Source organism: Artemia sp. Qi Xiang Cuo, chromosome 14 (assembly GCF_049724085.1).
Source record: "Artemia sp. Qi Xiang Cuo chromosome 14, ASM4972408v1, whole genome shotgun sequence".
NCBI classification, from domain to species: domain Eukaryota; kingdom Metazoa; phylum Arthropoda; class Branchiopoda; order Anostraca; family Artemiidae; genus Artemia; species Artemia sp. Qi Xiang Cuo.
Window position 1 is genome coordinate 47,816,635 of NC_142807.1, and position 11,127 is coordinate 47,827,761.

The following is an 11,127-nucleotide window of genomic DNA, read 5'->3' on the forward strand; positions in this document are numbered from 1 at the left end:
TGTTATCTATGCATGGTCATAGAGAAGGGGAGACAGGGGGGCAAATGCCCCTTCCCCTCTGGAACTTCAAATTTACACTAGATATTAACAATAATTTTTGTAAGCTGGAATTTTTCTCTTGGATGTTCACTGGTAAATGGTTGAAAAACCTGGAAATAAAAAGGAATTCCCAAATATTGTTTCCAATATTGATATTTATGTTTTGATATTCAATATTGATTTTTGGTCCAATAGGCTATACAGATAGGAGAATGGCCAGCAATTAGCAGGTTTTGACTTTTTTAAATCTCTAGGAATTGATTCAAACAATAAGAAGTTGCTGAGTATGCCAAAGCAAAGATAATTCATTCAGTACCATCCTTGAAAAAGACAATTAGAAATACTCCACCACTTTTCCACCTGGATACATCTTTATCTAAGTGGTCAAAGTGCCAAACCTAGGCCCCCCTAGTCTGGTCTGACCATCTCTGGCTTATATTTGGCCACCTGACAAAAGAAACAGAAAAGTGGCCAGGGAAGCATTAAAACTTGTTAAAATCATTTTCAGTAAGGTTTAAAAAAAATAAAAAGCATTAATTTCACATTATAAATTTACTGATCAACACAAAAAGTAAGCCACTCCACTAATCTTGATATTCCACCTGTTAGTGGTTGTAGCTTCATTTCAACTTCTGTCTTTAAGACAATATCTGTCTTGTCAGTTAGTACAAAGTCTCTTACTCTAGTCTCCTTCAGAAAATGGACCTTAAATTCTTCAGTTGCTACTTTTCTGATAATGATAATATAGTAAACAGGATTCCCTTTCTAGCTCTTCAGCTCAACCAGAATGTAATCACCAGCCTTGACTTTCTCAGTGACATATTGGAAGTTGCTGGTAGGGGGGCTTGTCTTTATTATCCATACTGGAATTTGAAGAGTTGTTGTATACAGGCTCATCTACTCAGAATAGCACTCCAACTGCAACTCTTGTTACAAGGAACATGCCTTTTGCTTCTTAGCCTTTTCACTTCTCTGACTTTCTTCTTTTCAAGGACTAGGGCTTTCTTGGAAGATATAGCTTTTATCCCAGCAGTAATGCATTCTTTCACAGAGTGTCAATGAGCACTTCTAACTTTTTCATATTATTCTCCCTGTTGAACCTTTTAGAAAAGGGTTTACCTTAATTACCTTAATTCGCACTTCGGAGCAAATTAAGGTCCATACTGGATCTGTTGTGCTCCGGGTCAAATGATGGCAAAAATTCGTCACTGTGTTAGGGCCCAGTGACACGCCATAGGAGAGGTTTGCTGGAGAGATGCAATTTAAGCCCACTCGGTAGCAGTGGCCACAAGATAGGTATGGCCTGTAAAGACCATTTTCAGTGGTATAGAGCTGACACCGCCGCACAACAGCAACTTTGGATTGAGTATGCAAGATGGTTGGGTATGACAAGCGGCATCAGCCTCCTAGCAAGACACTTATTATGATAAAGTTAGCATCAGTCAGTAGTTGAGTGGGACGGACAGTCCCACTCATATTTCCATGGCTTGTTATTCCATTCCATGTCAAGTCTGGACTTGAAGGACGCAGCCGTAGGTGCAGTCGCCATTTCAGCTTGAAGGCTATTCCAATTGTTGACAACACGCTTAGAAAAGAAGTGTTGCAGTGTTTGTGTTTTAACAAAACGTTTTGACAGCTTATGTGAGTGTCCTCTTGTATGGTGCTGACTTGAATGTTTGGTAAAGAGGGGGTTTTTTGGTTGTGTGATATACTTGTAGGTCAGCATCATATCACCATGGCGGCGTCTGAAGACGAGTGTTGGCAGCTGCATGCGTTCCAGTCTCTTCTTGTATGGGAGATCTTGTAGGCCGGCTATACATTTTGTGGCATGTCTCTGAACTCCCTTGATTAGACTGGTGTCATTCTTATAAGAAGGGGAGGTGAGACACGTACCAAAATCCAAAACGGGTCTAACTATAGCCTTATAGAGCCTTAGAAAGACTGTACGGGAGTGGCTGGTTATAGTGCATTTGAGGAGACCAAGGCTAGAATTTGCTTTTGAAACTGCTTGTTGCCAGTGGCCGTGGAACTTCAGTTGTTCATCTATCAGCACTCCTAGATCTCTTTCTTCGGGACTTCTCTTTAGTATTAAGCTAGCCAGTGAATTGGGATCGGACATGTAGTACTGGTGACGGTGGTTGTTGCTTCCAAAGTGAAGGACACTGCACTTCGTTGTGTTGAATTCAAGTAGCCAGTCTTGTGCCCACATTTGGATTTTATGAAGGTCACGCTGCAGACTTTGTTGGTTTGCAGGCCCAAACAACTTGGAGTCATCGGCATAGAGAGTGATGTTGTTTTCTGTTCCGTTCATCATATCGTTGATGTATATAAGGAATAGGGTAGGGCCCAAGACAGTACCTTGGGGGACTCTGCTTACAACATCACATGGTTCAGAGAAGACCTTGTCGCCATTATTTGTGAAGAGTCGATCCTGCTGACTCCAACCAGTCAGAAAGTCCATGACCCAATCGACCACGTCCGAGTGGGTACCTGCTGCTGAAAGTTTCAATCTGAGACGGTTGTGAGGTACCTTGTCGAAAGCCTTGGCTAGGTCCAGTAAAATCAGGTCCACAGGGGTTCCTTTCTCCAGGTAATTTGTTATGGTGCTGTATGTCTCAAGGAGATTGGTCTCAACTGATTTTCCTGGCAGAAATCCGTGCTGGTCAGGGAAAGTATATTATTATTACAGAGATGTGTCAAAATATCAGCATTCACAATCCGCTCAAGGGTTTTTGCCACCGCTGAGGTCAGACTGATGGGTCTGTAGTTTTTGGCTTTGGTGCGGTCACCTTTCTTGAGTATTTGGGTGATATGGGTCAGCTTCCAGTCTATGGGTACCTTTTTTGAGTCAAGTGATAGTTGGAATATATTGCATAGTGGTTGTGCAATTTCTTTGGCAAGCTCCTTCAATAGTCTTGGGTGCAAATTATCAGGACCGGCGGACTTATGGACGTCTAGTGCTTCAAGTCGCTTTTGAATGACAGGGGGGAGAGTAGAATAGGTGGCATTGGGTTAGGGATGTCGTATGGTGGACTATGAGGAAGAGGACCATCTGGTTCATTGGTGAATACCGACGCAAACTGCCTGTTGAGGAGTTCGGTGATGTCCTTCAAGTTGGTCACTTCCTTGCTATCATCTGTACTGAGTGCTTTTACTGACCGTCTGCTATGGTCCTTACTTGATACATACTTCCAGAACTTCTTCGGGTTATTCTTACTATCATCAGCTAGCTTGGACTTGTACTGTGCGTAAAGTTGTTTAGTTAGGCTTCTTAGTTTGTTTCGAGCTTTTTCAAACTTTTGGTAGTGTTCTTCCTTCCCTCCTTTATTGTACTTTCTCCAGTGCCGTCCCCTCCTGTTTCTTTCCTTGCGTATCTCAGGGGTCATGAAAGGCAGTGTTTTGGGCTTTGGCGTGAGTTTTACTGACGTGCGTTTTTTTTTAAGTGTAAGTAGCTCGTCCTTTAGGTTAGCCCATTGTTGGTCGACGTCCCCTTGAAGTAAAGGTGACCAAACTACGCCTTCCAGCTCTTTTCTGATCGCCCCGTAGTCTACATAAGTTTTCTTTATGTAATCATTTTTTATCTTACGAAATGACACATTCACTTCTAGGATTATATGATTGCTCTTTTCTAGAGGAGGTAAGTAATTTATGTTCTGAAGCTGGTCTTTATCCCATAAGAACACTAGGTCAAGTAGAGTCGGTCTCTGGAAAAGTCGGCCTCTAGTAGCTTGTTCGACAATCTGGTAGAGATTAAGGTCGTGAAGGCTGTGAATAGATTCGTGCTTCTGCTTCTGTTCGTAAGTACAGGTATATACGGATATCCATCCTTCCATATGAGGTCAGGGAAGTTAAAATCACCAGCTATAAGAAGGTTCCCCGTGTAATTCATAGTTGCTTTTTGCAGCATTGTTGCTATTGTCCGCTCGGTTTCTTGGCAATCAGGGGCAGATGGGCTTCTGTAAATACAGCCTACTCTGGTTATTACTCCACCGCTGTCATCACATAGGTCGAACCATACAGATTCAACAAATTGTGAGTTACCTGGGAGACATAATGATCGTATACTATAACAAGTCTTGAATAGCGCCAACGTACCACGCCTGCATTCTAAAGACTGTAGGTTTGACATGACACCATACCCTGGAATCTTAACATGGGAATCTTCAAGCCTGTTTCTACTGAACTTGGGACAAACCTCGGTCAATAGGACCAGATCATAATTTTTGGAATAAATTACGGATTTCAGCTCGTTCAATTTGTTAGGAAGTTGGTTGACGTTAGTAATTAGAGCATAAAAATCTGTACTTACTCGTTTTTGGTGTTGCTTACTCTGGTCGTTGGTCCCGTTGCCCGGTTGATCTGAGTCCTCATCTGTTTTGCCTAAAGTGGTTGCTGGTGCCTTCGAGTTAGCAGTGTAGTAGCTTCCAGAGCTTGTTTCGCTCTCTAATGAGCTGTCACTAGTCATGGATGAGAGTCTTTCCGTAGAAAAAGCACTAACATGTTCGGTAACACCCATATTTACATTATTTACATAGTTCACAACTTGGAATTCTACATCTGCATTGGGTTTAGAGGAGAGACTTCTCCTCCGCTTTTCGCGTTTTTTGACGCAATACGAAGGTCATAGTTTGCAAGGTTTTGTTCACCACCAGCTATTCTGTCCTTAAGCTCTGCAACAAGTGCTTTATATCTCTCTTGATCTTGTTTCGATTGATCATGGCGGAACTGTACTGCTCCTTTCCTTGAGAGAGACTCTTTCAAGATATGTTTTTTTAATTTGAAAGGATGAAACAGTAAACAAAAGGGGCGGTGCTGTATTCTAGGTTGGATTGCTAGCCTGTATATTCTGCTTTAGGCGACAGACATCAGTTATGGGACAACAATTGATTCCGTACTCGGTTGATAAAAACTGCTTGAGAGCGTTAGTGTCATCAATAGAAGCGTCAATACTGTATACAACAATGTTGTTTTTCCGTGACTCTTGGTCTTTTTCAGCACGGATGATCTGTTGTACTTTGGATTCTAACGACTGCTGAAAGTTAGCACTAAGTGCTCGGACTTCTGCTTGCACAATTTGCTTCATTTCATCCACGCTACATTTTGAGGATAGGGCCACTTCCACACTATTTACTTTGTCTTTTATAGAACCTAGCTCAGCTCTAAGTGCACTCTCAGTTTGCGCAATGGTATTGGAGAGACTACTCTGAAGGTTTCCTATTGCTTGCGTACATGGATACATGTACGCAATCATTATCCAGAACCTGTTACATGGATAATCTCTTTCAATGAATCATCTGCTGACCTTTACTTCTCATTTATAGACAGAACCTATGCTGTGTCCATTTTGGGGTCTATGTTAAAGAAGGAGTCTAAATGTTGCAGAGGACTTGTGCTGAGCATAGAAACTTCCCTGGTAAGTGCTTCACTAGATATGGTAGGCATTCTGTCTGAGACACATGACAAGAGGAACTCATAATCCTTGAAGAGATCTCTGTTGGTGGAGTAGACCCCACTTAATCTGAATCTACTGATTATATTCTCAGTAGCAAAAGCCAAGATATGCTTTCCCCAGCAGCTCTGCAATGTTACACACTGATATAGTTTTACATTTATGGGCAGTCATAAAAACTTGCAGCTTCCTGGTTATAATAGGCCTTAAGGGACCCCATGATGGTCCTTTCTAGAGACTGCAGATTGTGAGTAGTGTGGGAAGGGACAGTTAAAAGTACAACACCATTATTTTTAGCTAGATCAAGCAAATTAATGGTGTATTGACTGACCTGGTCATTTATTTTCAGAAGTTCAGATGACTGTTTTGAGGGTTTGACTTGACTGAAAAAATGCTGCAAGTAAAGCAAAAATAGGAGGCAGTCTCCAGCCAGAAGTATTTTTTTAGCTAATCATGATGGTTCCTAGCAAAGCTTCCTTGCATAAAATTTCTGGACACTGTTTTTTCTGGGGGATATAACACAGCTTTTACAAAAAACATAGCCCACTTTTGGACACCTTATTACTGCATGTTGAACCTGCCATAGGTTTTGTGGCCAAACATTGGAATTTGCCATCCCATGTGAGGAAAAAAATGCTAACAGCAAACCAGTGAAGACAGCACATCTTGGAAGCAGCCAAAGGACAGGCAAATAATAAGAGAATACAACATGAGTTTATGGCTTTTCTAGTATTTGTAATTAGGCACAGACCTTCAGACTAAATTCAAGAAAATTCCAGATTTGAACACCATAAAGCATGATCCAATCTTATATTTTTGGTGGAAGTATTAATCAAGGTCTGACATTTTAAAACATACACTGCCATATCACATCTGTCAGAGCTCTTATAATCCACCAGAGGTTCCCATAGGTTTTTATATTGAGATTATTGGCTGTGGCTAGATTTTTGTGGGCTGGTCTCTTCTAGGCTAGATCAATTTTGATATTTCATAATTTGACATTGCCCAACTTCAAACTTTTGAATTGATTTCTTAGAACAAGAAGCTGCTATCTAACCATATTGTCATTTGTGTCAAATTGCTTTTATGGTGTTTTTATTTTCTGGAAATTGGAAGTAGGATAGGCTAGTGAGTTTATTATAGCCTATTATAGTATTGCCAGAAAAGTAGAACATGGAAAATGCTAAAGGTCAAGTTTAAGTGAAATGAAGAATGATGAATGTTTAAAGACCTATATTAAAGAAACCTTGGGAAGCATTCATATGCCCCCCTCCATCACAGAATCAGCTGCCCCCCAAGCAGGGATGTTGTTTGGGGGCAGCGGGTGCACCTCTAATAATTTGGTGAAAATAACTATTACATAGCTCATGCCCTTTGACTATCCAGATATGGAACCTTCTTGCCCCCTCCCAATAAAAATTTGGGAGCTAGCCTACTCCCCTGCCCACTAGGCTAGACCAGATGCTGTCTATACTAATGTGATCTATGTAATATATTAAATGTTCAAAGTTAGGTAAAGGCATGACAGAAAGAAGCACCTTAACTAAAACTTTACCAAATCAGGCCTACCCTGGCCAAAGCCTACATCCACTCTGAGGAACAACAGGCCTACTCTAAAGATTTTGCAGTAAATTTTTTCCAAATCATATTATTGCCTTATGGGTAAATATTTACCAAATCATATTATTGAGTTACAACAAAATTCATTTCCGACAGAAATGATTATTATATTCCTAATCAGCATAAAAAAAGGCATTGAATGGTATATTCACTTTAGTTGTGATAAATATATACCGAATCATATTATTGAGTTAGGAATAAAGTGAATACACCATTCAGTGCCTTTTTTATGCTGATTACAAATATAATAATCATTTCTATTGGAAATGAATTTTAGCCCCCCCCTATATATGCCAATTCAGGGTAGGCTATATATTTCTACATTAGGGGGGGGGGGTAAAGTTTAAAATTACCTCCCATTTACATCAGAAACAAAAATTTGCCCCTATCCCCCCTAATGTAGAAATATATACCATGAATTGGCATATAGGGCCTAGGCTATAGGGGGAGGGGGGCTGAAATTCATTTCCAATAGAAATGATTATTATATTTGTAATCAGCATAAAAAAGGGCATCAAATGGTGCATTCACTTTATTCATTACTCAATAATATGATTTGGTATATGTTTACCTTGGTTGTTAGCCTACTCAATAATATGATTTGGTAAAAAGTTACCTATATTTGCACATTAGGGGGGTGGGGGTAATTCTTTTATATAAGATCTAATGATATGTTTGTGTTTTAGAAAGGATAGCAAAATAAATTTTAAACATTAATTTTTCCATTAGTCTAGCATTCAGCCCAGGTCTATCCTACCTTAAGCCTGCTGTAACAATACCCCAGCTAAATAAACACATTTGGCCCAATATTTCACTACTAAACATCATGCTGATAAGGGAAAGATGATAGTTACCTTGTGTTATAAATCCACAGAGCTAATATAATAGGTAAATTTTGATCAATGTATTCTATTATTTTGATTTTTCGTTGCTGTGGCAACCGGAATTCTTCAGGTCTTCTTCTTCTATTTAACAGCAGGCGGGGTTTTCAGTATAACTATTTAGCCCTTTTCCTTTTGCTTCACTCTGTGGGCTACAGAGCTACTGGCTTGATTGCCTCATATTTATTAGATATATTCAGATATCTTTCAGCAGATCTTTCGACTCTAGGAGTTCAAATATAAGATGATAGATGTCGATTTCTATGCTCTGTGTGCAGGTACAGTTGGCTAGGCTCTTGGTTGATAGTGGGATTTTGTGGTGTAGGTCTTTCCATGAATACGGAAGGTCTTGAAGTCCAATGCCATATAATAAGCATATCGAGAAGGATATTTTGTCCAAAAATGGAGCGATTTGGGAAATCGACGACTGATTTTTCTTAAACTGAAACTTTCGTATATTTTCTAAGTTTCCTACGTGAATGCCCACCCCCAGCCATTTTCAGTAGGTGTCTCATATAGCTCCCAAAATGAGACTAAAGATCAACAGCGCACTGCCAAAAAAAAACCGTTGGCAAGCAAGAACCATAAACGTTTCATCGGCGTGGTCCACCGGCAACAGGATATTACCATGCTGATCCTTTTCACGTTGCTAGAAACGCTAGCATTAGCTAGATGCTAAATGCAGCCGCTAGCATTAGCGGCTGTCATAACGAGATGGTCCAAGTCTCCGACGATGGTGTCTGATGAAATCAGCCTCTGGGTCCACTGCCATCCTTTTGGCAAACTGTGCTGCACTGTCAATTAAACTGTTCATTTCCTCACAAGACGAGTTTGTAACTAAGCCGAGTTTGTAACTATGTTTCACTAGAGTCGTAGTCAAAAACTTACCTCCCGACTTGAATGAGCGAATCCAGCGTCTTCAGAACCACCCCTGCCCTGGGAAACAAATTTTGGGTACATGGCCAAATCTTCCTTGTCCTTTTCAAGCGCTGTATCCACCTCAACCTCAGACTCGTTTGGTAATCAAGCTTTTTTCACTGCCCTAGATACACTACGTGAATGCCCACCCCCAGCCATTTTCAGTAGGTGTCTCATATAGTTCCCAAAATGACACTAAAGATCAACAGCGCACTGCCAAAAAAAACCGTTGGCAAGCAAGAACCATAAACGTTTCATCGGCGTGGTCCACCGGCAACAGGATACTACCATGCTGAACCTTTTCACTTTGCTAGAAACGCTAGCATTAGCTGGCATTGCCAGCTTAATAAATGAATGGTTTTCCAAAACATTTGTTTATAGAACTACTTGATGAAGAAATGAAAAAAGAATATTTACTTCTTAGCTGCTAACAGGGGTGGCTCGAAGCACTCAGGCCAGGGGATGGGGTGAGAACCGTCATTTAAACGACTTGTAGATCATTTTCTACGACTCGTCATTACCTACAAATTTCACGGACAATAGTGTTTTATCATTTATACTTATCTACGGGAACAAAGAAGGACAAAAACGGAACACTACATGTGCAAATACACAACTAAGAAAAGCTTAAATCTGGATTCGCCTCTTCTTCAAAATGGACCAACGCTGAACAATCTTGTTTAAGTCTACACCATCGGTGAAGTCTTTCTCACTCGCCAACAATATGAGGGAATCCAGTCAAGAATCAAGCATGGCAGTTCTCAGCCAATTCTTTACAAACTTGAGTTTGCTGAATGTTCTTTCGGCAGCTGCAACTGCAACAGGTGCAGTCGCTGCCAATTTGCAGAGACGACTGGCTTGCTTAAGCTGACGGTTCCGGCGATGTCCTTCACCAAGGACTTCTCTGAAGCAAGCAGCGCCTTGGAAAAACTGGAACAAAACTTCAAGCTCTACTTGAAGAGCAGTAGCGTCTGGAGCTCTTTCCTGGTTTGGGAAAAACTTTGTTGCTTGCTCAATATCTGCAACTGAGATACTTTTGTTCAAAGGAGGCTGGAGTAAGGTGCAAAATGGCAGAAAATTGGCAAGGCAAGCTCTGAGATTATCTCCCATCATTGTAGTCAACTTGTCAAGCAAGATTCTGAAATGTTGTCTATAGAACTGATGCATTGAGATATCGGCTTGACTTTGAGCTCGGCTGTCATAACGAGATGGTCCAAGTCTCAGACGATGGTGTCTGATGAAATCTGCCTCTGGGTCCACTGCCATCCTTTTGGCAAACTGTGCTGCACTGTCAATTAAACTGTTCATTTCTCACAAGATATTCTTTCAAAAAGTTTCTTCGTAGCGTCTAGCATCTCAATTGCGTCGATGATGTTCATCTCCTCTTCTTCAAGCTTTTCTGTTGCAATCCTGGCCTTGTACATGATATTTTTCATGAACATGAGGCAGGCAATAAAATCGAAGTTGAGAATCCTTTTCAGGAGGCCGCAGGCTTGTGCTTTCGTCTTTGTATCGGCGTTCTTCATCTGTTTTATTTCGTCAAGGGCTGAGACTATTGCTTCAAACGAAGTAACCACTGCTTGTATGGTTTCAGCCCTTGCGGTCCACCGGGTCCGTGATAAGTTTCGGAGATTAAGGCTGTTTTCAATCGAAGAAAATTTTTCTTTAAGGGCAGCAAAACGCTGTGTAGATGAAGAGAAGAACACATACATTTCTTCGAGGATATTGAAAAGCACGGCTATCAAGAGAGATGAATTGCAACTATGCTCTATCACGGTGTTTAGTCTGTGGGCCTGGCAGGGTATATAAGACACACGGCGACTGAGAAGTTCCGATACTTCCTGCTGGGCTCCATTAAACTGACCAGACATTGCACTTGCATAGTCATACGACTGAAAAGCTAGTTTATCCAGCTGAATTCCTCTCCTTGTCAGTGTTCCTATTATACTTTCTGCTATACCCTGACCAGTTTTGTCACTTGCCTCGCTAACATCTAATAGTCTCTCTCTAGGCATCCCTTTCGAGCTGATGGTGTGGATTACGACTGCAAGCTTATCAGAATGAGAAGCATCACGTGTCGTATCCGTATCCGCACGTGTCGTAAATAAAATTCTGAATCCAGGACTTCGTCAAGGATCTTCTCCCTGACTTCTGCTGAAAGCAATTCAATAAACTCGTTCTGGGACATTTTGTGTAGATAGGTAACTTTGTATGGTCTAT

At 41.0% G+C, this 11,127-nt stretch overlaps 2 protein-coding genes across 5 annotated transcripts in view; both read right to left on the reverse strand.

Moving 5' to 3' along the window:
- Window positions 1–8,098, reverse strand: part of LOC148944547 (DNA-binding protein RFX2-like) — a 193,090-nt gene extending 184,992 nt beyond the window's left edge. For all 4 annotated transcript variants that reach the window (XM_089100803.1, XM_089100800.1, XM_089100801.1 and 1 more), the window contains exon 1: window positions 7,963–8,098. The gene's annotated coding sequence lies outside the window, so the exon portion shown is untranslated. The remainder of the gene's footprint in view (window positions 1–7,962) is intronic.
- Window positions 8,099–10,211: 2,113 nt separating this feature from the next.
- Window positions 10,212–10,922, reverse strand: LOC148944549 (zinc finger MYM-type protein 1-like). Its single transcript, XM_089099957.1, has one exon. It carries the CDS (start codon window positions 10,920–10,922, stop codon window positions 10,212–10,214), a length of 711 nt encoding a protein of 236 aa, XP_088956083.1.
- Window positions 10,923–11,127: the final 205 nt, after the last annotated feature.

Coding starts and splice junctions, on each gene's coding strand:
- LOC148944549 (XM_089099957.1), bottom strand. CDS start 10,922: ATGCCTAGAGAGAGACTATTAGATGTTAGCGAGGCAAGTGACAAAACT.